The sequence below is a fragment of the Panthera tigris genome, chromosome C2, assembly GCF_018350195.1.
Source record: "Panthera tigris isolate Pti1 chromosome C2, P.tigris_Pti1_mat1.1, whole genome shotgun sequence".
NCBI lineage: Eukaryota > Metazoa > Chordata > Mammalia > Carnivora > Felidae > Panthera > Panthera tigris.
In genome coordinates this window covers 11,672,730-11,700,170 of record NC_056668.1, presented here as the reverse complement: position 1 = coordinate 11,700,170, position 27,441 = coordinate 11,672,730, and the positions used below count along the sequence as shown (strand labels likewise).

Genomic DNA, 27,441 nt, shown 5'->3' with positions numbered 1-27,441 from the left:
ATTTATTTTTGAGAGAGAGAGAGACAGAGCATGAGCAAGGGAGGGGCAGAGAGAGGGGAGACACAGAATCCGAAGCAGGCTCCAGGCTCCCAGCTGTCAGCACAGAGCCCGATGCGGGGCTCAAACTCACAAGCCGTGAGATCATGACCTGAGCCAAATCAGACGCTCAACCGACTGAGCCACCCAAGCGCCCCTAAAAGGAACTTATTTTAAAAAAGAACAAGAAATTGTTATGATTGGGTATTCAAGGGGTTACCATAGGATGGAATGTACATAAAATAGTCTGTTCACATTTTCTCTTCCTGAAGGCCTTCTCTATTCATTCCTGCCAAGCCAATCAAATGAGTGAACATAACCTTAAAGTCAACACCACTAAGTGGAAACAAAGTTAAAAAATTCACCATTATTTAACCTGGTCCTCAAAATTTTCTTGATTCGGTCTCTAAATATAAAAGGACACACAGGTTCTAAGAAACGCATTTAAATCAAACAAATTTAGCTACTGCCTTTAAGTTATAAAATCTTTTTAAGTTATAAAAAATATTCCTGGTGAAAAGGGCACTAAAATTATACTGAAGTACAATCATCTGTTTCAATTATCTACCTGCAACTTATCCTACAATGGCAGAAGGATTTTCATGCAGGAAGGCTTTTAATGGCTAAAATCTAGACACAACCAAAATGTCCATCAGTACAAGACCAATAAAATATATTAGAGTACATGTGAACAATGCATACTATGCAGCATTTTAAAAATGAGGGCCGGCGGTGCCTGGATGGCTCAATAAATTAAGCATTGGACTCCTGACCGGCTCAGGTCAGGATCTCATGGTTTGTGAGTTTGAGCCCTGCATCAGGCTCTGCTCGGGATTCTCTCTCTGCCCCTTCCCCACTTGTGCTATGCGCACTCTCTCTCTAAAAATAAATAAAATTTTTAAAAAGAGCCAAGATTAAAAAATTTTTTTTTCTACAGCCTATATTACCATTATCACTTCAAAAGGAGCAAATAAGGATAAACTAATCAGACAGATTCTTTACCCTGGACTCCAGAAGTGAACTCAGAAAAGACCAGCCAGTCAAGGCTGCTGTAATCCTAGTGGACAGAGGATGGGAGTGGGGTGGGGAGGGGAGGGTGTGTCTCCGGAAGAGGAAAACTACATCCTCCTGCTGCTCTCATTAAACCTGCTTTTCCTGCAGCATTAACATTCAAGATAACTTTCGATTTTTATTTTAAGAATGAAGAGTCTTGCAACACTATTACCGTTAAGAAGGCTTAACGTTTGTTTTACGTTTGAAACCTAAGCCGATCTGAAACACGAGAAGACAAGAGACTAAAGACGATGGAAAGGAAAAGTGTGACCAGCCCGGGAGTAGGAGCCTTGGGAATTGTTAAGAAAGGGGATTTACGGTGCAGATAGATGAAGAGTTTGAGGGAAGAGGTGGGACACTCCGAGAAGAGAAATTAACGTCTTTGAGAGGCATAATGGTGACTACACATTTACTCCAATCGCAGGCTTGACTCCCGCCCCCACACACGCACAAGCTCACAAGGCACTGACAGCAGCAAGGGAACGAGCACAGTCGATCTTAACACTGCTTTGGCTTTAAAAAGGTCATATATTTACATTACAGATTAAGCACTTTCCAGCGATTAACTCGGAACCCAATTAATTGGTTAAAAACCAAAATGGTCTTCCCCAGCCAACTACCATTGCTACAGTGGCGATTCTCTGCTGCTACTTACCTAAAAGGTCGTTCAACACTTTATGATTAATTCTCAAAAGAATGCTGAGCCTCTAACATTTCCTCTTCCCACCTCTGTACCTGACTCTCCTAAGGTCAGAGTCGGGAAAGTCCACACAACACGGACCATATTCTCAGCAATGGTTCTGAGAACGCGAGAGGGACGACAAAAGTACCCGAGTCGCCCCCAGACTCCCGCAGCGAGCCGTCCACCGCCTCTCTCCCCTGCCCGTCGCCCTGGGAAGCCGAGAGGCTCGAGATGGGAATCTTCCAGACCTCCCCGACAAGCAATCGACGGCCAGGTAACGCGGCGGTGCGGCCCTCCCCGGTCGAGTGCGGGTCCCCGCGCGTCACCGCCGCGGTCGGCCCGAGGGGAGGCGGGCTGGGCCGGAGAGGTTGGCGGAGGCCCCCCGGTCCGCAGGCTGCCCGGGTGTTCCTCCGGCCCGTTCCACCGGGCGGCGCCGGGCGCAGGAGAGGCCGGGCTGGGCGCCGCCGCACCGCGCAGGCCGGGTTGGCCGGGGGCGCCTCCTCACGCGCGGACGGGGGGCACGAGCCCCCCGCGCTTCGCGAGACGGGCCGACCGCACTCACCTGGCTTCCCTGACCCCTACGCCGACCCCAAGCGCTCCCGCACAGGAAGAGGCGGCTGTGCCCGGACCCGGCCGGCGTCCGCGGCTCCACCTCGGTCCCGGGGAGCCGGGAGCAGACGGCGGGCGCTAGGCTAGGGGCGCCGGCGGGGCGCGGCGCCGTGCGCACCGCAGCGACCAATCGGCACGCAGCAAGTGGCCGGTCGGGGGCGGGGCGGGGCTCGAGGGGCGGGGCAGAGGCGCCACTGGGCGGGGCGAGGGTACCAGGTCTCCACGACCCCCCGGAGCTGTCGGCTGACTCCACGCCTTAGGGTTCTCGGCCGCTTAGACCTCACTGGTCCTGCTGTGTTCCCGACGGCGGCTGGGGCCCGGCTCCCACCGCTGCGTTTCTGCTAGCCAACTTCAAGCGCAGCATCCGTGAGGTCATGCGCGAGGAGAGCCCAAGACCCAGAGGGCAGGTACTCTCTTTGCATGTAGGCCCAGCGGCGTTGGCCGCGCGAGCTGCCCAGAGTAGGGCACGTGCTCCAGAAAAGGGTTCTACGGAACTGAAGGTCTGTAGGGATGCCCGTTTCTAATCCCCACGCTCAGAAATGGAGGCCTAGAAAAGCGCAGTTACTCGTCTAAGGCCACCAACTAGTACTGTTCCACGAGGTAACCAGCACCATACAGCTAGTCTTCTGATTCTGTCCTGATGCTTTTCCAGGGATCCGCCCAGACTCTTGGCTTCCTTGTAATCAGGTCTCTTCCAACTGTCTCCTTTAAAGACACTACGTGTTGCGGTGCTTGGCTGGCTCTGTCAGTAGAGCATGTGACTCTTAATCCTCAGGTTGTGAGTTCAAACCCTACCTTGGGTGTAGAGCTTACTTAGTCAATAAATAAAAATAAAGACATTGCATCTTGAATTTTTAGCATAACTTCAATAGCTTTTGAAAGTCCCATCTAAATCTCCTACAGAATACAAAACGCCGTTTAGTTGTGTGACGAAAAGACACTGGATTTCTGGGAATTATCAATGGGAATCTTAAAACGTTTTTACCTGTGGTATGATGAAATAAAGGTTTTGTGTCCCAGCTTATGGTAGAATGCCATCCCCTTCTATTATGACTCCTATGGATCTTACACATATAAGAGGAACAATCCCTGCTTTGTGGCGTTTTCCCACTATCCCTCAGGTCCCATTTTCATAGACACTACTTTTCTCTTTTATATTTGTCACTTTGCAAGTAATACATTTATAGTTACATTATCCATCATTCTGATACATGTACTAGGGTCTAGTATTCAATAAATATTTGTTGAGGGACACCTGGGTGGCGCAGTTAGGCGTCCGACTTCGGTTCAGGTCATGATCTCAGTGTTTGTGGGCTGGAGTCCCCCAAGGGGGTTCTGTGCTGACAGCTCAGAGCCTGGAGCCTGCTTCAGATTCTGTGTCTCCCTCTCTCTCTGCCCCACCCCTGCTTGTGTTCTGTCTCTCGAAAATGAATAAACATTGAAAAAAATTTTTAATAAAAAATTCAAAAATAAATATGTGTTGAATAATTTACTTTTGAAATATATGCGACCCTAAAACTAGTTATATAACTTAACACAATTTATTAACATATGAGAGTTGCCTTTTTTTAAATAAGATTTTAGATCTTGCTTCTTTTTTGATTATCGTATTAGGATTAGCTTTGGCTGCAAGTAGCATGGGAAAACACAAAATACCAGTGGCTTAAACAAAAATTGGTATTTCTCTCTTATGTTTAAGAAGTCCAGAGTTAGTCTAGTGCTAGTCTGACACATCATGAGACAGATCTAGACTCATTGTTCCAGCAGGAGAGTCACAAATGTATTTATGCTTTCAAATATATGGGCATTTGGAAGATATATGGTTCCATTCCCAGTATCACCTCATGGTCTAATAGAGTTGCTGTAGCTCCAGCCATTATGCTTGCATTCCAACCAGCAGAAGAGAAGACAAAGAAGGGAACACCCCCTCTCTTTAGAAGCATTTCCCAAAGGCTGCATATACCATTTCTGCTTTCATCCTGCTGGCAAAAACTTAGTCACTTAGCTACGTGAAATGCAAAGGAAGACTGGAAAATGGGGTTTCAGTACTGAGGAAGAATGGATATTGGGGGACAGGTAGGAGTTTTTTCATAGTCTTAATGCTCACACTTTTTGAAGTATTAAGTATTTTAAGATTTCCAGAGAATTTGTAAATGCTTTTTTACAGAATATCTATTAGAAAATTCTTGGGGCACCTGGTGGCTCAGTCGGTTAAGCGTCCAACTTCAGCTCAGGTCACCATCTCGCGGTCTGTGAGTTCGAGCCCCGCATCAGGCTCTGGGCTGATGGCTCAGAGCCTGGAGCATGCTTCCGATTCTGTGTCTCCCTCTGTCTCTGTCCCTCCCCCATTCATGCTCTGTCTCTCTCTGTCTCAAAAATAAATAAACGTTAAAAAAAAAAATTAAAAAAAAAAGAAAATTCTTACCTCCATGTTTGAAGGAACATGTTACTGTTGACCTGCCCTTAGGATGTACATACCTTCACTTGCTTTTTCAGAAGTGAGTGGGGACTTACACTAATGCAACTAGCTTCCCTCTCATTCTGTAAACCTCTACTTTACAAAGAGAGTCACACATATATAGTTGTGCTTTCAAAAATACGGGCATTTGAAATATATTGGGGTTAAGTTACTGATGTCCACATTTCAATGTCAGCCTTTCAAATGTACTGATTTGAGTATTTCGTAAAGTTGCAAATCAGCTTCAGCAAAACTTCACACCTGCTCTGATTCAAATGGTATTCCATCATGTAGCTACCTAAGTATGTGTTTTCTTAAATTCCTATTACCTAAGAACCTCAGAGAGGCCCTCCTAGATTCTGGAGTCTTTGCGATTTCAGGACCTTTTCAGGTTTGGGCGAGGACAGGTTCTAAAAACACTGTTTCACCTAAAAGTGGACAGGTAGAATCCGGTCCAGTTGGTTCAAGCCTACTAAGAAAAAAGAACAATTCAAGCTGTCCTTTGCACTAGGCTCCACAGATTCTGGTTTGTTCTTATTATCTCAACGCTGTTTCACGAGCTTTAATGGAGTGGCATTCACTTCCCATCTTTTGAAAGTACACGCTAGATGTGTATTACAGGAACTGAAAGACTAAAGCATAATATGTAAACATATACTTCCTAAAATACTGTCTCTTCCTCCATAATCTTACGGGGCTGTATAACAAAAAGACTTCACATAAGTCAGTATTTGGATGAAGGTCTTGAGGCTAAGATCACACTCCTGTGGATCTGAAATGACCTTCTCCTGAAAGGATCAATCATTTGGGAGAAAGACCGATCTTCCGGGGGAAATGATACCAAAGCTCAGGGGATTATATGACACAGGCAGAAGAGGAAACCTTTCTCTCTGTAGTTTAAACTCTTGATGACAGTGGATACATTTATCAGTTGGCTCCTTCAGTTGCGAGTGACCGGAAAAACAACCTCAACTGGCTTTTGAGAACACTAGAACAACAATAACAACAACAAAGCAACAGCAACAAAAACTAGTTTTAAACAAAAAAAAAAAATGGGGACCTAACCTCAGCAGCAATAGAGACAGAAATAGATATGGAGAAAATGAGAAGTATGATAGTGTCGCAGATGAGTCAGTCTTTTTTATAAGTGTTGTGTTAAAATAATCACCGATGTTGGGTGGCTCAGTCGGTTAGGCATCCGACTCTTACTCTCTACTCAGGACATGATCTCTCAGTTCATGGGATCAAGCCCTGTGTCAGGCTCTGTGCTGATGGCATGGAGCCCGCTTGGGATTCTCTCTCCCTCTCTCTCTGCCCCTCCCCTGCTCTCTCTCTCCTTCTCTCTCAGAATAAATAAATAAACTTAAAAAACAATCACCTATGTTACGATCCGGGAAAAGGTGGCAATGAAATATTGCAAGTGTGCTATGTCAAGGATATATTCAGACACCAGTGTTTAAAAGATTGATAGGAAGATAAATTCTTCAATGGGAAACAGAGAACAGATGATGGGTCCGAGAAAGACACAGTAGTACAGTCGTACAAGAAGCCAGAGAGAAGTTAGGTAGGAGACCTCTAGGGACAGTATGTGATAACACAGAAACGCAAAATGTGGCCCCCCAAATTAATCATTTCAACCTGTAATTTTTGCCATATTGATTGATTTTCTTTACACTAGAAGGGTAACATATATGAACTATTGCTACAATGCTTATTAATGAAATTATGAGATTACAGAGTTTCCTGTATGTCTACTCTATTAATTATCGATTACCATGTAGCAAATTATCCTCAAACTTAGCAACTTAAAACATCAAGCATTTATTTATTATTTTACATAATAGCTAAGGATCAGGAATCTGGAAGCAACTTAGCTCAGTTGTTCTGACTCAGGATTCCTCGTGAGCTTAGAGTGAACCTGTCAGTGGTGGCTGCATGTTTCTGAAGGCTTGGCTGAAGCTTTGTTTCCAATAATGCTCACTCACATGGCTGTTGTCTAGGGGCCTCAGTTCCTGCACACATGGGCCCCTGTGCAAGACTGCCTCAAGTCATGGCAACTGGCTTCACCCAGAGCAAGTGATCTAACAGAAAGTGAGAGAGCAGGAAGCTTCTAGCCTCAGAAGTGACATCCTATCACTTCTGTTGTATACTATTGGTCACATAGACCACATCTGATACAACATGGGAGGTCACGACACAAAAATGTACGTATCAGAAAGTTAGGATCTTCGGGGATCCTGGCTGGCTCATGCAGGGGAGCATGTGACTCTTGATCTCAGGGTGGTGAGTTTGAGCCCCAGGTTGAGTTTAGAAATTACTTAAAAATGAAATCTTTAGGGGCGCCTGGGTGGCTCAGTCAGTTAAGTGACCGACTCTTGATTTTGGCTCAGGTCATGATCTCATGATTTGTGGGATCAAGGCCCATGTCGGGCTCTCTGCTGACGGCACAAAGCCTGCTTGAGAATCTCTCTCTCCCTCTCTCTCTCTCTCTCTCTCTCTCTCTCTCTCTAGTAGTTGTGTTGTGAATGCATTAGTAAATTAGTTGAATTAGTGAAAAAAAAATAGTGTGTTTTAAATCATGCAAAGGGGTGCCTGGGTGGCTCAGTCGGTTAAGCAACTGACTTCGGCTCAGGTCATGATCTCACAGGTCGTGAGTTCGATTCCCCGTCAGGCTCTGTGCAGACAGCTCAGATCCTGGAGCCTGCTTCCGATTCTGTGTCTCCCTCTCTCTCTGCCCCTCCCCCGCTCATACTCTGTCTGTATCTCTCTCAAAAGTAAATAAATATTTTTTTTAATTTTAATAAAATAATCACGCAAAAAAACATGTTGTGTTTACACGTAAAATATAATTCTGTTCCAGGCTTAGATTATCATGAACAGATTTTTTCACCCGCATGAATGTCTGGTGAGATATTTGAATGTTGACCAAGACATGGAACAATTCTTCTTTTTCGTCACCCACCCTGCTCACTGCGGACACTCAGCATCCCTGGCTCCCCCTCCTAAATGTTTGTGGTCGGGGAGGGGGGGCCGGTGATGTTCGAAATATTTAACAATTAGGATTGCATGGACTTATCAACCAATCAGAATAGATGCCAGACAGCACAACGTACTGGTCCAAATGGGCTAAATAGAAACTCTGCCAGCAGTGCCTCTGCAGCCATGTTGTCATCTGAAGATTCCTCCACAAATTTCCAAAATATCCTCCGGGAGCAGTAATGCCTCCACCGAGTTACTACTGAGGACCTCAGCCTGCACCCAGCATTTCATATTCATCATCTCTAAGGATTACAGCTATCCTTGCAAGTTAGGTCTGATTACAGTTGGCCCTTGAGCCATGTCGGGGTTAGGAACACCAACCCCCCCACGCAATCAAAAACTCACATATGTGGGGCGCCTGGGTGGCTCAGTCGGTTGGGCGTCCGACTTCACCTCGGTCATGATCTCGCGGTCCGTGAGTTCGAGCCCCGCGTCAGGCTCTGTGCTGACAGCTCAGAGCCTGGAGCCTGTTTCCGATTCTGTGTCTCCCTCTCTCTCTCTGACCTTCCCCCATTCATGCTCTGTCTCTCTCTGTCTCAAAAAAAAAAAAAAAATTCACCTATGACTTTTGACTCCCCAAAAACTTAACTGCTAACAGCCTACTGTTGACTGGAAACCTAACTGATGACATAAATAGTCTATTAACATATTATAATGATATATAATGATAACATATTATAAAACACATATTATGTGTTTTATATGTCTTATACACTGTGTTCTTAGAAGGAAGGAGAGAAAAACAAATGCTATTAAGAAAATCATAAGGAAGAGAAAGTGTAACTGGTCCTGAGCAGTTCAGACCCCTGCTATTCAAGGGTCAACTATAAACTCATTCGACAGATGAAAAACAGAAACTCAAGAAGGTCACATAGCTAATGAGTGGCAAAATCTGGGTCCGAATTCAAGTCTCCCTAGCTCCAAAGCCTCACTGCCTCTTTCTTGTGGTATCAGGGGCAGTAAAGGACAAGAATGACAGTCCAGGGGCACCTGGCTGGCTCAGTCAGAACAGGATGCGACTCTTCATCTTGGGGCCATGAGTTCAAGCCCCACGTTGGGTGTAGAGATCACCTAAATAAATACATGAACTCAAAAATAAAAGAATGACAGTCCCAATAAAACACACTGAATTCAAGACAGTCCCCAGAAACTCAGTGTCTTGAATCTTCACTGCAGACGCTTCCCTAATGTGATCTGCTCCAGTGTCCTCTCTGCCAACACCTTGGCACGGTGTGGGTAAGAACAGGGATCTGGAGTCAGACCAACCATACACAATCTGGGTTCAGATCCCAACCCTTGACACTTTCTAGCTGTGTGACCCAAAGCAAGTTACCTAACCTCTCTGAGCCTCACGAGTTTCCTCATTTCTCAAAAAGAGTTAATAACAGGACCTGTCGTAGGATTGTCGTGAAGATTAGTTAGTGCAAGGAAAGCATTCAATAAGTAAGCTATTGTCACTTTCTCTGTACCTCATACCTTATGACGCATTATTATGCCATATCTCATTCCTGATTCGTGACGACTTCAACTTGCATTTGCTGTCTCTATGCCTCAAGGTCTCTCTCTGTGTAACCTTGTGCTGCTATTTATTTCATCTGCTCAGTATTGATTAGTTCTTATTTCCAGGAGAACATACAACGATCTCATGCAGGCTGAATAAAGCTAGATGTGTTGATTTGGAAAGATCCTCAAGATTCATTAATAGACAGTGGAAGAGAAAGATAAGATAAGATAAGATAAGATAAGATAAGATAAGATAAGATAGTGTGTTTACATGTATCTGTTTTTGAGAGACAGGTGGAGAAATGGTGTGTGTATATAAATTATATATATAAATAAAGGATATTGTGGTGGCAGGATAATGGCTTCCCCAAATAGGTCCTAATTCCCAGAATCTGTACATATGTTATGTTACTTAATGAAAGGAAATTAAGGTTGCTAATCGAGTGACCTTAAAACAGGGAGATTATGTTGGATGATCTGGGTGGGGCCGATGTAAGTCCAAGGGTCCTGTAAGTGGAGGAGGGAGGCAGGAGAGTCAGAGTAATGTGACTAGGGGGAAGGCTAACCTGCTGTCGCTGGCTATGAAGATAGAGGGTGGGGACACAAGCCAAGAATACAGGTGGCTTCTAGAAGTTGGAAAAAGCAAAGAATCAGATTCTCTTCTCCCCTAGAGCCTCCAGAAGGAATGAAACCCCACCAACACCTTGATGTTAACTCAGTAAGATCCGCTTTGGACTTCTGGCCTCTAGAACTGTAAGACAACAAATTTGTGTTATGTGAGCCACTAATTTTGTAGTCATTTGTTACTACAGCATAAAAACAAACAAACAAAAAACTAGTAGATGTGCAAGAAGTGGTTGATGGCATTTAGATCTGGGAAGTAGGGTTGGGAGGTCTGGATCTGGGGGGTGGGGAGGTCTGGGATAAAGGGGAATTCATTTGTTCATCACCTATCCTTTTGCATTGATTGAATTTTTTACTATATACATGTGAATTTTCAAAATAAAAAAAGGTTTTATTTTTCCAAACAAAGAACTTTATGTTATTGTGCTATGTGACACTTTACCAGCCAGTTGATATATTCCTTGCTCTTGGGCCATTTTGGCTTTGGCCCCTGTGGGCAGGCAGGCACCATAAGTGATAAGCTTAAAACAGGCATCACCCAAACTTCTCAAGGTACTCATGTCCGTAAGAGTGGGACCCAAAGGCACGCACAGGTATTCTTCCTCACTCTGCCAGCTCCCTGACACTCCTGTCCAGAAGGTTACGGAATCACGTCTCAAGGCCACTCTGTCTTGGGTGTTGGAGAGAAGAGAAGAGGGGAAAGGCAGGCTCTTTAGGCCTCTTCGTCCCCAGAGGCTCTGGGCAACATGATGTGTGGTGGGAAATAGTGGGGACTGACCCCTTACCCACTGCCTAATCACCTCCTGAGTTCTAGAATAAAAGGTTTTGTCTATGTAATTAAAGACCATGTTCTTGGGGCGCCTGGGTGGCTCAGTCTGTTGGGTGTCAGAGCCTGGAGCCTGCTTCGGATTCTGTGTCTCCCTCTTCCTCTGCCCTTCCCCTGCTCACACTCTGTGTCTCTCTCTCTCTCTCAAAAATAAGTAAACATTAAAAAAAATTTTTTTTAAAAGACCATGTTTTTTCAATCATTTTTTACAAAATGTGCACTTGCTTTTATCTATTTTTCTCCACTTTGTGGATTCTTGTTTATATAAGGCCATCACTTAGCTTGCTAAGAGTGGCTATTTATTTAAGAAAAACAAAGAGGCGCGCCTGGCTGGCTCAATCATGGAGCGTGCGACTTTTGATCTTGGGGATGTAAGTTCAAGCCCCACGTTGGGTGTAGAGATGACTTAGAAAAATAAAATCTTAGGGGAAAGTGGGTGATGGGCATTGAGGAGGGCACTTGTTGGGGTGACCACTGGGTGTTGTATGGAAACCAATTTGATAATAAATTATATTAAAAAATAATAAATAAAATAAAATCTTTAAAAAAAAAAAAGAGGACACAGTAGCAAATGCCTGGGAATACTAACAAAGTTTTGTGGGGTTTTGCAGAAACTTGTGCACATTAATCAACATTTGCTAGAGATGTGAAAGCATCTAAATTTAAACTCTTAAAACATTGGCTGTCATTTTTATGCTTAATTTAAAACAGTTCTCTTACTCTTTATGCTTCTGAGGACATTTCTTGAGTATAGAAAAGTAGCAAGCAACCTACCAAATTCAGAACTGTAGCAGGATTCTTGCGCAGAGAGTTGTGACACTGAGGCTTTTCTTTCTAGGAAGCAACTTTATTCATGCCAGTGCGGCTCAGTTGCGTTTGTACCCAAAGAACTGAGCCCCGAACTCCATGTGAACTCCATAGTTTTTTATATGCTTTTTACTTGTCTCCCATATATGGTAACATACAAATATGTAGTCTGATTAAGTGGTCTCTTGTTACAAGGTCATGAGGGATGTTGTCACGTACGTGTATAACCAGGTTGCCTTGAGGTTTTGGGGTTTTTTTTCTTTCCTTAAGGAGGGGACCCTACCACAGAACCACTCAACATTTTCTTACTTTTTTCTTTTTTTAAAAAAGAAAACAGCTTTCACATACGATAAAACTCATTCATTTAAAGTGCACAATTCAGCAGTTCTTAGTATGTTCACAGAGTTGTGCAACCATTACCACAATTTTTGAATGTTTTTATCACCTCCAAAAGAAACCCATAAACATTAGCAGTCACTCCCCATTTCCCCCAAACTCTACAGCCCTCGTACTTTCTGTCTCTATAGCTTTACTTATCCCGGACCTTTCATATAAATTGAATCATATAATATGTGGTCTTTCTTGACTAACTTCTACATTTTCATTTAACGCCCTCTGCTAGCTGAAGGCATGTCAGAGAACAGTTCAGTGAATTCAGGAAATTGACTGAAACTAGCAAGATCAACTTTGAAATCAATACTTCCCCAAGAGAAGAACAATGGAACATTTTTTTAGCAAACCTTAAAAGTAATAAAAACATCTGTTTATTCTCTTCGTAGCACAACAATGTGCATAATTTGATGCTTAGAGTGGAGTGCTCATCATGTGTCAGTAACTGTTATGGATTCTTTACATTGAATATCTCAATGAATTCTCACAAGAAGTGATCATTATGAGTGTTTACACCTGAGTAAGCTGTAGGTCGGTGAGGTTTGATAATTTGCCCAAGATCACACACCTACAAAGTGGCAGGGCTGAGAGTTTAATGGGAGTCCACGTGCCCCCTGTGCCACATCCAACGTATAATTCCTGGGTATCCCAAAGCCATGAGAGTCTCATGATCTCATCTGTATCAGTCACAGTGCTGAGCTGCAAATGGCCAAAGAAAGTGGCTCAAGGTTGTTTTCAGGAACAGTAACTAAAACAACACTGAAGAACTGACCTGGTGAGGAAAACACCAAAGCTGCTGTGGCCACAACCACGTACTACAAGACAGCCAAGAACTTGACTGTCACTGCTAGCGGCACTGACGTCACTTCTTTGTCCACCTAGCAGCCACTGCCTTCCTGCACCAGCTAAATGGAACATCTACAGAGAGCCAGCCTCTTTTGTCCTGTGCATCATTCTGAACTCTGTCTCCCAAGGACAGGTCTTGGCAGGGCCTAGGTCACATGCCCACTGCTGAGCATCTTTAAGAAAATGAGGGATCTTCTCTCCTGTCAAGGTCAGCTTCGAAGGTCTGACTTCCTGTGCTAGGAACCACATCCTCCCTAGATGAATGGCACATGCCACCATCGATACAGGCCATTTGGAGGGTGAGATGTGCACTTGCTTTTGTCTCATTTCTCCACTTTGTGAATTCTTGCTTATGTAAGGCCACCACTCAACGTGGCAAGAGTGGCTATTTATTGCCAAAAAGTGCAACAGCTGTCTACCACATCTTTTAGGCAAATCTCATGGTGAAGCTTGGGGCTCAGCTGGGCAAATCATGAGATAAACTGTGGCTAAGTGGAAAAGTTGAGAGGACATGGCCATGGAACGAGGTTCACCCACAGAGGTGAAACCACAAAGACCATAGAGGCCCAGCTATGAATTCTAAAGCTGAGTCACCACTGGATCATGTGCTTCTTGCTAGAAGGTCCTCAAGGTACACCAGGAAGGACCCTCCCTACAACTTTAGGTCTCTCTTACAACAATGTTAAGCTTATTTGATGCGTGTGTCCTGTTGAGACTCTCAGGTAGGATCTGTCATGTTGGGGGGCTGGGGGACAGTGGCACGTATCAATCATCTAGGGAAGAGGTGGACCTTCTGAGATGCCAGACCTCTGAAATTGGTCTTGGCAGGAAAGAAAATCCTTTAGTCCTTAATTTCCTAAATCTAGATTTGGGGGAGTAGAGGCATGCTTAGGGTACTTGAGGGTCCTCTCAGACGTGGGAGAATGGTGTGCAGGGCACTGGGCTCAGAGACAAACTAGGGAGGAACACAGCCCAGGTTATCCTGTCCTGGGAACTGCCTTCCCTCTGCTTATGTCATCCCAAGCCTTGAGGAAATTTGTATTTTGATGTTCCAGTCTGGTCTCAGCTGGGCAAGAAGTATTATGCAACATCTGTGGGTCTGCCCTTCCGCTAGTGCCCCCTGCCTGCAGCCAGGGTGAGTATGAGTATCTGAGTATCTGAGGGTTACATTCAGGGCTGAGGGGTCCATTTGTCCCCCTTAGCTACTGATTCCTGATCATCCAGACGGTGGACTGGTGGATTCCCTTCCAGGACTCCAATAAATGTATGCCGAGTGAACAAAACATTATTGAAAAGGAAAAGCAACACTTGTAGGAACAGACAAATCGGCATCAGTGGTGCCTGAGAGGTACTGAGGATGTCCCAAATGATGGCTGAGGCCCAGGGATGGGGACCCAAGCAGCTGGCAGCAGAGAAGTATGTCAGAAAGTAGTAGGCCCCAATCATACAAAGTCATGGGGGACTCCCATCTCTGGGAGGACCCCCGCCCTCAAAAGCAGCCACCTGCTGGTGGCTTCATGAGGAAAATGAGTAGTATTGCACGTGTTCTATCAAGGAAGGAAAACTATAGCCCCGAGACACCAAACTAGCCTCAGGCGTACAGAACAAGGGCAAAAACCATTTCACACATCTGGGAGCCAAAAGCCCCTGGGATGCGAGGCTCTATCCTCAGGGTGTTGGGCCAGGGTCCTGGTCCTACAGTCTGAAGAAAGGATCGCTGAAAAGGCTTGGAATCAGGCAGAGTTTGGTTTGTGCCTATTAATGAGGTCAGAAATCTCGGTAACTTACTACTACACCTGAAAAGCTGGCAAAGTTAGAAGGTGAAACACGGACAGAAAAGGCCAAGGCTGCATCATGGAGAGAGGTGTCACATTACAATTCAACAGGGGTGCCTGGGTGGCTCCAAAGGTTAAGCATGTGACACTCGATTTCGGCTCAGGTCATAATCTCACGGTTCATGGGTTTGGGCTCCATGCAAACAGCATGGAGCCTGCTTGCGATTCTCTCACTCTCTGGCCCTACCCTTCTCTTTCTCTCAAAATAAATTAAAAAAAAAAAAAAAAAGATTACAATTCAACAAACTCTGATAAACTGGCCAGGATATTTTTTTTCTGGTCTGAATTTTAGTTACTTAAATTAGTGAATCTGTTTTTACACCAGCGAATTTGCCTTCGTTACAAGAATAATCTGTCACAGTTTTTTATTTTTTATTTATTTATTTTGAGAAAGAGAGAGAGAATCCCAAATAGGTTCTGTACTGTCAGTGCAGACCCTGACACAGGGCTCCATCTTTTGAACCGTGAGATCATGACCTGAGCTGAGATCAAGAGTCTGACGTTCAACTGATTGAGCCACACAGGTGACCCTCTGTCACAGTTTTTATATCATCAATCAAAAAAGTTAAAAAATAGGGGTGCCTGGGTGTCTCCATCGGCTAAGCGTTCAGCCTCGGCTCAGGTCATGATCTCACGGTTCATGAGTTTGAGCCCCATGTCGGGATCTGTGTTGACAGCTCAGAGCCTGGAGCCTGCTTCGGATTCTGTGTCTCCCTCTCTGCTCCTCCCCCACTCATCCGCTGTTTATCTCTCCCTCAAAAATAATAAAACATTAAACAAAATTTTTTTTAAAGTTTTAAAAATATTAATTCAGGTACTCAGCCGAAATTACAGTTATTATTAATTGTTTATATAACAATGAACCATTGGATAATCATTAAAATTAACTTTATTAATCTTACTAATATAGACAATATTTATAAAGTGTCCTGTGCTGAAATTGAGGATTTACTAGAGTTTTCCAGTAACTTTACCATCCGTGATCCAATACTGAAAATGGTTTCCTTTATATAGGTTGCTACAATTCAACTAGGTATCATACATCTAATTCCCATTAACAAAATTCACAGAACCAAAGCCTTCTAAAATGTTTTATAACCATAGTTCTTATTATGTAGCTTTATTTCACACTTTTCACAGTTTTGTTTAGAGTAATGGCATCATTGTAGAAGCCACATAACTCATTTAATAATCAAATATTATACCAATTAATTACCCCATCATGTAAGCAGAAAGTCCTGAAATTTCCTTTTGAAGATATAGTTTGACTTAACTATCACATACTTTACAAAATAACTTGTTCTTGGGGCGCCTGGGTGGCCCAGTCGGTTGAGCGTCCGGCTTCGGCTCAGGTCATGATCTCACAGTTTGTGAGTTCGAGCCCCGCGTCGGGCTCTGTGCTGACAGCTCAGAGTCTGGAGCCTGCTTTGGATTCTGTGTCCCCCTCTCTCTCCACCCCACCCCTGCTTGTGTTCTGTCTCTCTCTTTCAAAAATGAATAAACATAACAAAAATTAAAAAAAAATAACTTGTTCTTTCAAGATCAGAGTGGCAAGTGCCATTTTTGAACAACATCCATAATACGACACTCTAAATAAGGAAAAAGATCTGTTCAGTTTGACCACCCTCTGTATCCTTCTAGTTGCCCAGTTCTGTGGCTAAAGCAATTACACAAATCTAAAAAAGGCAGATTTTCTGAAAGTGGACAGAACACAATCTCACGAATGTTAATCTTTTTGTCATTCGTCAAAAGTGCAAACTGGCACAAAATCCAGACATCTTTTTGTGTGGGAAAGGGTTCCTAAGACAGGAAATTGGATCCCTAAATTGAGATTCTCATATGGAAAAAGCCTCTGGGGAATCTGATACATGACAAAGACAGGCTTCAGATAGATCTATGTAAACCTAACATTTCAATCTCTGATTAGAGATGAAGCCAGAGTGAAATCTTAAGTTTCTATTGAGCCCAAGGACTTTTTCTTTTTTTTTTTTAATCTCCAAAAGGATAGAAAATACACCCAAACTCTTTAAAGTGGCCACTGGAGTTTATTTCTAGAACAGCTATATCAACTATCTTGGCTGATGGATTTCTCTACAGCCAAGAAGTTGGGAAGGAAAAAGCACAACCCAGATAGTGTGTGTGCATGCGTGTGTGTGTGTGTGTGTGTGTTATTCAATACCCACAAGGAAGGTCTTTATATAAAAGGGAGAGTACAGTAACTCCTTTGGGCTAATTTCCTGATCATAACATTTCCATCCATGTAAAGAGGATCCCAAAAGTCTTAGAACAGTTTTAAACTTTAATAACCACAAGGTCTAAATGCAGCAAGCTTGCAAAGAACATTCATCATTTGGAGGTTTGCTTGCCTACATTCCATACTTCCATAGTTTTGTGACTTTTTATAATACTTCTTAGGGTTTTTTTTCATTGTTGTTTAAGTAGCTGTGAAGATAGCAACAGCAACTGTCTTTAAGTTACTAGAGCTTAAAAGTGCACTAAGACTTTTGGACTACCCTTTACGATTCCCAGTCTGAGTCCTTGTCCTAATTCATTTCACCTATGACTGACATTTAAACTCTGAAATGGATAAATTGTTTTCTTAGGAGTTCTTTTCTTGCAATATCCTCAGAGCAAAGCTGGTTGAACACTTCTCTCAGTTTCTGACAGCTTTCACACTTATACATCACTAGAGATGTGATTAGTTTTGTGAAAACTCAAACTCTTGTATTGTAGCAATAAATCTCATCCCCTATGTATGACATCAGTACAACTGAAAATGATTTGGGGCAGTATTATGGATATTTAAATGGTCAGATTTTAATAAATTTCCACACATTCATCCAGTTAAAAAAACCTGTCTTGACTCCAGGTATTTTCTCCCTTTCTCCCTGATCAGTGTTGTTTGGGTTTTTATCTGTGACTTCTTTTGTTTTTATAAGGGCTTCATATATTTCCTGGGCTCTGGCAATTTCTTTCTGTGCATCAAAATGGACTTTTTGCCTGCTCAGGAGGGGAACAATTAAATTAAAATCATTAATTCGCTTGTTCAGTTTCCTGATGTTTTCGTGAAACTGCTCACAAACTTGGTTCCACTGTTTCTGTTCAGTTGGTGTCATTGGATTCCCAAGTTTTTTCCTTGACACTAAAATGGCCTCTCTGAGTTGATCGATAGTATCCTTTATTTCCTTTTGCATGAGGATCCATTCTGGTTGGTATCCATTATCTATCAATATTCTGTTCAGGTTGTGAGTCATGGGATCAATATATGAACAGCCAGAAAATTTTTTTAGAGGTTTTCCCTTCCCACTGAGATTGTCAAAGTCTCCTTTTGCCATTGATTCCTGAATGAGATCCTCTACTAAACGCTCAATAGCCTGAGTTATCTTTTGTTCTTTACTCTGTCTTACATCTTTAACAATTACGCTATCAATGAAATACTGGCTTTGTAGTTTCTGCTTCTGATATTCCATCACTTGTTCAGTTGCACGGTCTGCTCTAAATTGCCTATATTGCTTCTCTCGTTGACTGGGACTTCCGAAACCAATACCTTCAAAACTTAAATAATGTCGGTGTTGGGGTGTTTTATATTTGAACTTTTCTTCCTCTTCCTCTGCTTCTTCAACTTTATTCTGTCCGGCATTTGCTTGTGCTACCACGTGGGAAAGCACCTTCCTATAAGCTTCTTCGATCTGTATAAATGTTGCTGAATCTGCTGTACTAGAACCTCCGTCTGGGTGGTATTGCTTGGCAAGCTTATGAAAAGCTTCCCTGACATCATCTGCAGAGCATCCTTCATCCAGATTCAGCAGCCTGTAATAGTCTCTCATCTTCTTTTTGGATTTCTGAGTTGACATCATTCTATTTCTAATGACACCAAGATATGGAGGCATTTTCATTCGATTCGGTACCATTGAAGCATTTATCAGATGAGATCTTAAGATGTGAGCCATTATTACACACACTGTGTTCATAATTGTACCCAGAGTTCCTCCTAGCAATGATCTACAAACAGACAACAAGGAGTGAAGACAGTTATATTATCAGCAAATCTCATACTTTCAGCAATCAGGAAGAAATTACAGGTACCATGAAGGGCAGTTCTGTCTAATGCTGCTGCCACATTCTTACACCTGCTATGTTTCTCTTGCGTTAGCAGAGAAATGGAAGTTGAGGATGTTTAGCATTACCATATTGTGATATCATCTGAATTCTACTCACTAACTAATCGCAGAATTTCAGAGCTGGCAAGTTCTTAAGAGATCTAATCCAATCTCCTCATTTTATGGGAAAAGGTAGGCCCAGAAGGTTAAGCAACATAACCAAGTCACACAGCAAGGCGTAAGGAAAATGGGTAGGGTTAGGGCACAATAAGAGGCTTGCTTAATTCTCTGTATTCCTGGCAGATTATAAACTTCATCACCTCCACTATGTCTTTAGTGTATCACTGTCTTCATCATCTCAAGGAGTCTTCTCAGAAGACGTACACACATGAAACGGCACGGCAAAGCATGTACCTCATCTGACACACAGTTGAATAGAATCAAGTGTCCAAAAGCCTTTAAGCTCTATACCTTATCAAGCAGGAGCTGTTTGCTACATGCTAGAAAACCAAGACGAAAGGTGGGCCCTCCTGACATGTTAGCTGCTATTTTTCACACGCATGGTCTAGCAGAAAAGAAAAACTTATACCTAGACAATAGCAACGAAATGCTGGAAGTGGTTGGACTGGAAGTGGGATATTGATGGACAAACGCTAAAACTGAGCTTCTAGGGACCCCAATTTTCTGGACAGTTGGGGTCAACGGCTCGGAGAGTTGGTCGAGATGGTAGCGGCCGATCCACCCGTGGCCATTGCGGGGCAGTGGTCAGTCTTGACGCGGAACACGCCCGGCCCCGCCCCCTACTCACCTTCACAGCGGCGGGGAAGGGGCTTAGCGGCTCCCGCCCCCATGCTGCGCCTCTGCGCATGCGTGCGCGGCCTGCCTGTCGTTCCCCTCGGGTCTCGCTGCGGCCCACGGGCGGCCCTGGACTAGACCATCTGCCGGCTTACACTGAGGGGACCACAGAGGGGACGGAGGGCGGAGTCGTACCTAATGGGGCAGAAGTCCTACTTGAACAGGGAACCCAGGAATCTCTCCTAAAATGAACTGTACCCTGTAGGACACAGGCAGGACGTTTCGGAAGGCTCCGCCCCACCCCCGGGTGATCCGCTCCGCCTCCGCGCCCACCTCCTGCGGGAGGTGGTCCGGCCGACTGGGATTGTGGGAGGTGTAGTTCGCCGCCAAGTGCGGCGCGCTCCGTCCTCCGCCGCGCGGGGGCAGCGAAAATGTGGCGGTGGCCTGAACTGTGGAGAGCAGAGTGGTGAGTGGGGGTTGGGACCCTTGAAGGCGCAGTGGTTCGGGGGCGACAGCCCTTGGTAGTTTGCGTTTGAGAAGGGAAGACGTAGTCGTTTCCCTGTTCAGGACCTGAACAGCCTCTTCTGGGTCTGCAGATGGGGCACCAGCGCCGAGTCGTGAAAGTTGTACCCAGCCCAGAAAGATGTAGCTAACCCAGGCTGGAAACCTAGTCTTTGGGGCGACTGGGTGGCTCAGTCGATTAAGCCTAGGACTTTGGCTCAGGTCATGATCTCTCGGTTCGTGGGTTCGAGCCCTGCGGCGGACTCTGTGCTGACAGCTGGGAGCCTGGAGCCTGCTTGGAACATTGTGTCTCCCTCTCTCTCTGCCCCTCCCCCTTGTGCTTGCGCTCTCTCCCTCCCCCTCTCTCTCTCAAAAATAAATAAACAACAACAACAACAGAAACCAAACCTAGTCGTTAATTCAGCAAGTCCCTCCTGAGGAGCTCGCTTAGCCAGGTATTGGTAGGTAGGGGATGAGGGGTGAGGACAGTCCAGGGCGAATTCAAAACAGGGGTCTCCTGGCTTTTAAGCTCATCCACTGTCATGAGGATTTCCTGCTCCCCCTCTTAAATGGGGAGGTAATTAAAAAAAAAAAAAACAAATAAATAGAAAAAGGCAGAAAATTGGAGAGTCAGACCTGGATTGAAAATCCTTTTTCTTCCACTTGCTTTTCTCTGTGTCTGTTTACTAGTAAAATAAAGGTACCAATAAATGGTAAACGTATGTTTAGCACTTCCTTTTTGCCACCTACTGTGCTAAGTGCTTTATGTATAGTCTCTCTTTTTTTCTTTAAAGTTCTTGTTTATTCATTTAAGTAATCTCTGCACCCAAACATGGGGCTTGAACTCATGACCCAGAGAGTAAGAGTCGCCTGCTGTACTGACTGAGCCAACCAGGTGCCCCTATGTATGGTCTCTTTTAATCCTTACAGCAGCCCTGAGATAAGTGCAGCTATTTTCCTCACTTTACATATGATGAAGTAATAATTGCATGAAACTCACTGAATGTTTGAGAATTACACAATGTATGCAAGTCACTTGGCACAATGCCTGGCAAATTAAGCAATGTATTTTATTACGACTATGTTTCCTAAAAGGAGCAGAAATAGGTACTAGCCTCTGTAAGCTTTTGAATTATAGATAATATAATAATTTGCTACCTTTCATGTAGTTGCACTGAAAAATATTCAAATATTGATGCAGAGGGATTTCCATATAAGCAAACAGTGAACATAAAGAGTTCCTGGGGCATTGGGGCACCTGGGTGGCTCAGTCAGTTAAGCGTCCTACTTTGGCTTAGTTCATGATCCCACGGTTCATGGGTTCGAGCCCCCCGCGTTAGACCCTGTGCTGACAGCTCAGGCCCGGAGTCTGCTTCGGATTCTGTGTCTCCCTCTCTCTCTGCCCCTCTCCCGCTCATGATCTGTCTCTCAAAAATAAATAAACGTTAAAAAAATTTTTTTAAGAGTTCCTGGGGCACCTGGGTGTCTCGGTGCGTTAAGCGTCTGACTTAGGCTCAGGTCATGATCTCACGGTTTGTGAGTTCAAGACCCGCATCAGGCTCTGTGCTGACAGCTCAGAGCCTGGAGTCTCCTCCAGAATCTCTTTCTCCCTCTCTCTCTGCCCTTCCCTGCTTGCACTCTTATCTTCTCTCTCTCTCTATCTCAAAAATGAGTAAACGTTAAAAATTTTTTTTTTAAAGTTCCTGTTTCTACAAGTGTTAACTTTCTAGCAACATCTTAAACAGCATAAAAGGGGAAAAAAGCATAAACACAGCTTTAAAAACTACTTGCATTTGTAGAGTACTTTGCATTTTTCAAAACACTCATCACAAGTCTCATTTTGATGTTTGCATTTTAGAAGTTACTGTACTTTAGCATCAAATAGTTAAGTGACTTTTGTAAGTTACTAGAACCTTAAGTCCATTTCTGTCTTTCAAGAGGGTCAGTTTCATAGTGTGATTCTGTGCTTGTAGAAGGTGAATTGGGGTTGACTGGGTTATCCATTAGGAACACTTTGCAGCTGCAAAATGCAAACTAGCTAACTGACCTGGGGAATTATTTTTCTCATGTGTAAGAAATGTGGAGGTAGGCAGTTTTCTGGTATTGGTTCATCTACAAAGAGTTGCCACATTTGCTTTACCATTCTCTCTCTTTCTCCAAATATATACTTTTTTTCCTAAATCATTTGAAAGCATTTGAAAATGATATAATTCAATACTTTACCGAGTATTGAGCATTCATTTCCTCAAAACAGCATTTCCTTACATTACCATAGCACTGTTATCAATTTGGCAGATTTAATATAGATATGATATTTAATGTAGTTACTATTCCACTTTCAGCAATTGCCCTCATGATGTCCCTCAGAGCAACACATACACTTTGAAGTCAGCAGGTCAAATGAGTAATAAACCAGAGCTTTCTTGTTCAGTTTAGGTATGGGCAGAAAGAGTCAACCATTTGAAAATATGGTTCTTTTCCTGTTAAAAAGATGGCTCCCTACTCTGCAGTCAGCATTCCTAGCGATTATAAGGTGTGGTCAAAAGATCAAATTCAGGGGGCGCCTGGGTGGCTTGGTCGGTTAAGCGTCCGACTTTGGCTCAGGTCATGATCTCACGGTCCGTGAGTTCGAGCCCCGCGTCGGGCTCCGTGCTGACCGCTCAGAGCCTGGAGCCTATTTCAGATTCTGTGTCTCCCTCTCTCTCTGCCCCTCCCCTGTTCATGCTCTGTCTCTCTCTGTCTCAAAAATAAATAAACGTTAAAAAAAAAAAATTAAAAAAAAAAGATCAAATTCAGAATCTGATCCAAACACACAAATTGACTAGCTTTTTTTTTTTTAAGATTTTATTTTATTTTACTTATTATTTTTTTTAGTGGGCTCCACCCCCAATATGGGGCTCAAACTCATGACTTCTGAGATCAAAAGTTGCATGCTCTACTGACTGAACCAGCTAGGTGCTGTTTAAAGATTTAATTTTTTAAAAATATTCTCTATACCCAATGTGGGGCTTGAACTCACAACCCTGAGATCAAGAGTCACATGCTCTTCTGAAAGGCTCCCTTGACTGGCATTTTTTTTAAAGTTTATTTGAGAGAGAGAGCAGCATGAGTGGGGGGGGGGCGGGCGGTGTGGAGAGAGGGGGATAGAGAGAATCCCAAGCAGGCTCCATGCCATCAGCAGATGGACCCTGACTTAGGGCTCGATCCCATGAACTGTGAGATCATGACCTGAGCCAAAATCAAGAGTCAGATGCTTAACTGACTGAGCCACCCAGGCACCCTTGACTGGCATTTTTAATGTGATGATCCTGTTACCTTGCTTAATTAAACTATAGACTTATTTATTTATAATTTTTTAATGTTTATTTTTGACAGAGAGAGCAAGAGAACGTGCAAAGGAGGGGCAGAGAGGGCGGACAGGGAATCTGAAGCAGGCTCTGCATTGACAGCCCCCCAGTGCACGGCTCGAACCCACGAACCATGAGGTCATGTATCATGACCTGAGCTGAAGTCAGATGTTCAACTGACTGAGCCATGCAGGCACCCCTGAACTATAGACTTTTAAAAACACGTTCATTGTTAAAAACACATATAACGTTGTTAACCATTTTAAGGTTATATCATGATTAAAATCAACATGCTTCAACCTCTGTCATTTTCCACAAAATACAATTATTATCTCATGTTTGTCAGCTAGGATGTAGTATAATCTTACATAAAGACCGGTTTTATTTATTTATGTAATTATTATCTTTTTTAATGATTACTTTTAAGAGAGAGCACGTGAGAGTGGGGGAGTGGGAGAGAGAGAGGGAGTCAGAGAATCTGAAGCAGGTTCTGTGCTGCTGGCAAAGCCCGATGTGGGGCTTGAACCCATGAATTGTGAGATCATGACCTGAGCCGAAGTCAGATGCTCAACCGACTGAGCCACCCTGGTGCCCAAAGGACTGGTTTTAAATGAATGTATGTTGGATTCGATGTCCGTGCATTTTCTCGTTTAGAACATCTTTTTTCATGATTCTGTTCTTTCACAATATAGTTGAGCATTTTAAAAACAAATGTCCCAGGGCACCTGGATGCCTCAGTCGGTGAGGCGTCCGACTTTGGCTCAGGTCATGATCTCCCGGTTCGTGGATTTGAGCCCCACGTTTGGCTCTGTGCTGACAGCTCAGAGCCTGGAGTCTGCTTCCGATTCTGTGTCTCCCTCTCTCTCTGCCCCTCCCCCACTCACGCTCCGTTTTCTCTGTCTCTCAAAAATAAATAAATGTTAAAAAAAAAATTAATTACATATACAGAGGAGAGCAGACAGCAAGAATTTAGTTGGCACACCAAAACCTAATCATTAATTGTACTGCCAAGTGGGTAGAAAATAGAGTGATATTTTTCAAAGTTATTAAAAACTGAATTTCCTTACATTATAGTTATATTAAATATTCACTGAGCTCCTGTGGGAGGCGGGGCGCTACAACAGAGGCCTCTTCTCTCTGTTCTCTCAGATGGGTTTTTTTTTTTCCTTCTCTTTTGTTTGCTAGTTCCATGAGAACTGCAAAGAGGTCGATGTCTTGCCAGCAAGTTGCCATAGTAACCAAAAATCACACTTCCCTCAAGATTGATTTATGGTTCAGTCTGCATCCTAAAACCTCAGGTCCAATGATGTTTGCGGATGGTAACATCTGGAGCTACAGTTCCTAGAACCACCATGAAGATGCCTTCCTCTCCAGGTGCCATCATTTGTTTGATGTAGAGTGCCAGCTTTTTTTTTTTTTTTTTTTGAGTTTATTTATTTATTTTGAGAGAAGGTAAGCATGGCTGTGTGCGTGCGCTCGTGGGGGAAGGCCAGAGAAAGAGGGAGAGAGAGAGAGAGAGAGAGAGAGAGAATCCCAAGCAGGCTCTGCATTGTCAGCACAGAGCCTGATGTGGGGCTCGAACCCACAAACCATGAGATCATGACCTGAGCTGAAATCAAGAGTCAGATGCTTAATCGACTGAGCCACCGGGCGCCCCTAGAGTGTCAGCTTTTAAAGAAAGAAGGCAGTGGGGTAACTTATGTAATGTGACAACACTCTACAGTCTGGGAGGGGGATGCGGTGAGGGAAAGGTACTGGGGAAAAGAGAAGATTCGCATTCTTTTGGGTATTTCCTCCTTTTTCCTCTTCCCAGCTAGGAAAACCACTTGTCAGGGTCTCCTGTGTGGGCCACATGCGGGGGCTGTGGCACTTTGCTCATGGTAAACTGCCCTCCACCACCCCGGATGTCTGATTTTCATTTTTGGTGTGGAATTCATGTGATGATTTCTTGTTACTTGAGCCTGAATCATCTGCGTTCAGTGCGGATCTACAGCACTCTCTGTTCCTTGGAATTCTGAATATTGCGCATACCTGCCGCTAACCACAGGCCAGGAGTGGGGAAAACAGATGCGCACCTGCCGTCTGGGAACCAGCGTTTGAATTGGTTCTAACCCGTTTTGCATTTACTCAGCGTGTTTAGTGAAATCCCTGCTTTACAGCAGAGGTACCATGTGCTTTTCTCGCCCCTCGGAATTTGTTTCCAGCTTCATTGAGGTAGAATTGACAAAGAAAAATTGTATATTTTTAAGGTGTACAATTTGATACTCTGATATAGGTATATATGGTGACCTAATCACCACCCTCAAGCTAATTAATCAAGTTAATTAACATATCCATCACCTCACATAGTTACCTTCTTTTTTTTTTGATGAAAACACTTGAGATCTACTCCCCTAGCAAATTTCAGGTATGCAATACAGAATTGTTCACTACAGTCAGTCTAGGTGTTTTGATAAGTTAAAAAGACCAGTATGTGGAGGGTTTGCCTCCTTTCACTGCTTACCAGTTGTCAAAGATTTTTTTTTTTAATGTTTTTTATTTATTTTTGAGACAGAGACAGAGCATGAACGGGGGAGGGGGAGAGAGAGAGGGAGACACAGAATCAGAAGCAGGCTCCAGGCTCTGAGCCATCAGCCCAGAGCCCGACGCGGGGCTTGAACTCACGGACCGCGAGATCGTGACCTGAGCCGAAGTCGGACCCTTAACCGACTGAGCCACCCAGGCGCCCCCCAGTTGTCAAAGATTTGAGCAACAAAACTCTAATAAACACATTAAAACTGTCACACAACACTATTTGCTAGAGAATCATTCAAGATGCTTTATGGCAAGAATAGGTTTTAAAGCAAATCTGATTCCTAAACAGCTTTGTCATGGGATGTAAGGCTGCTTCCATTCAAAAAGCTCCCTCTCTGGGATGTCCCTGAGTGACCTTTTCATCTTAGGGCTTGTCCAGAGACATCTCAGGCTCTGGTGAGGTGATGCTGGCTCATTTGGTCCGTGCTGTTCTCAGAAATGAGCATGTAAATCCAGTTTGTTACCCAAACTCCTTTTTGAAGATGCCTTTCTTGATTAAATAAATAACATTTCTTGTATTAAATGAAATTGAAGAATCATGTAATTTCTGTTCCTTACTTGACAGCGAGGTTGTGGGGGATATCCACAGTGAGTGAGTGGTTCTGTCCTTCTTCTTAGGAAATACCTGTTGAAATATTTATGGATAAAGGGATATGATGTCTGCAAATTACTCTCCAATGATTTAGGAATAAACACATGTACAGAGCAAGGGAGAAAGAGAGCAAACAATAAGCCACATGGACTGAAATGTTCGTTGGAGAAAATGGGTAAGGTTTATTTGGAGGGTTTTTGTATTTTTGCAACTGTTCTATAAGTGTTAGTCATTTTTAATTCTTTAAAAAGAATGTATTTGTGGGGTGCCTGGGTGGCTCAGTCGGTTGAGTGTCTGACTCTTGATCTCGGCTCAGGTCATGATCTCATGGCCGTGGGATTGAACCCTGCCGTGGGGTCTGTGCTGACGGTGGGGAGCCTGCTTGGAATTCTCTCCCTCTCCCTCTGCCCCTCATTTGTGTGCATGCGCACATGCTTTTGGTCTCTCTCAAATAAATTAAAAAAAAAAAAAAGTAAGTGAGCAATCAGGTTATGGAAAGACGTGGAAGAACCTGAAATGCACATTGTTAAGTGACAAACGCCAATCTGAAAAGGTTACATATTCTATGATTCCAACTATATAAACCTATAGAAATAGTTTTAAGAGATCAGCGGATTAAAAAAAACAGGCAAATGACTCGAATAGACATTTCTCCAAAGAAGGTGTACAAGTGGCCAACAGGTCACTTGTATGCAGGGAAGCTCAACACCACTGATCGTTAGGGAAATGCAAATCAAAACCACAGTGAGACAGCATAACACATCCACGAGGGTGGCTGCTATCAGACAAAACAAAACAGAAAATAACAAGTGATGGTGAAGATG

At 43.7% G+C, this 27,441-nt stretch overlaps 2 protein-coding genes and 1 long non-coding RNA gene across 12 annotated transcripts in view; 1 reads left to right on the top strand and 2 right to left on the bottom strand.

Moving 5' to 3' along the window:
• The window catches only part of TMEM50B (transmembrane protein 50B), a 34,430-nt gene extending 31,917 nt beyond the window's left edge, over positions 1 to 2,513 (bottom strand). For 2 of the 8 annotated variants that reach the window (XM_042956269.1, XM_042956267.1), the window contains exon 1: positions 2,334 to 2,513. The gene's annotated coding sequence lies outside the window, so the exon portion shown is untranslated. Of the gene's footprint in view, positions 1 to 1,744; positions 1,996 to 2,019; positions 2,246 to 2,333 lie in introns of those variants that run through there. The other 6 variants (XM_042956265.1, XM_042956266.1, XM_042956268.1 and 3 more) reach the window with 5 other exon arrangements.
• Positions 2,514 to 16,206: 13,693 nt separating this feature from the next.
• On the bottom strand, positions 16,207 to 19,825 carry DNAJC28 (DnaJ heat shock protein family (Hsp40) member C28). Of its 3 annotated transcripts, none has more exons than XM_042999252.1 (2): positions 19,799 to 19,825; positions 16,207 to 18,710 (listed from the first exon to the last, which is right to left on the bottom strand). In XM_042999252.1, the coding sequence occupies exon 2, from the start codon at positions 18,677 to 18,679 to the stop codon at positions 17,519 to 17,521; it is 1,161 nt and encodes a 386-aa protein (XP_042855186.1). In that variant the 5' UTR covers positions 18,680 to 18,710; positions 19,799 to 19,825; the 3' UTR covers positions 16,207 to 17,518. The 3 variants fall into 3 exon arrangements, with proteins under 3 accessions (XP_042855186.1, XP_007090490.1, XP_042855185.1); XM_007090428.3 differs by having other exon boundaries at positions 19,617 to 19,814; XM_042999251.1 differs by lacking the exon at positions 19,799 to 19,825 and adding an exon at positions 19,398 to 19,571.
• A 145-nt stretch (positions 19,826 to 19,970) lies between these two features.
• Positions 19,971 to 27,441, top strand: part of LOC122242062 — a 33,000-nt gene continuing 25,529 nt past the window's right edge. The window contains exons 1-2 of the long non-coding RNA XR_006222234.1: positions 19,971 to 20,069; positions 24,637 to 24,825. This is a non-coding gene — a long non-coding RNA (uncharacterized LOC122242062). The remainder of the gene's footprint in view (positions 20,070 to 24,636; positions 24,826 to 27,441) is intronic.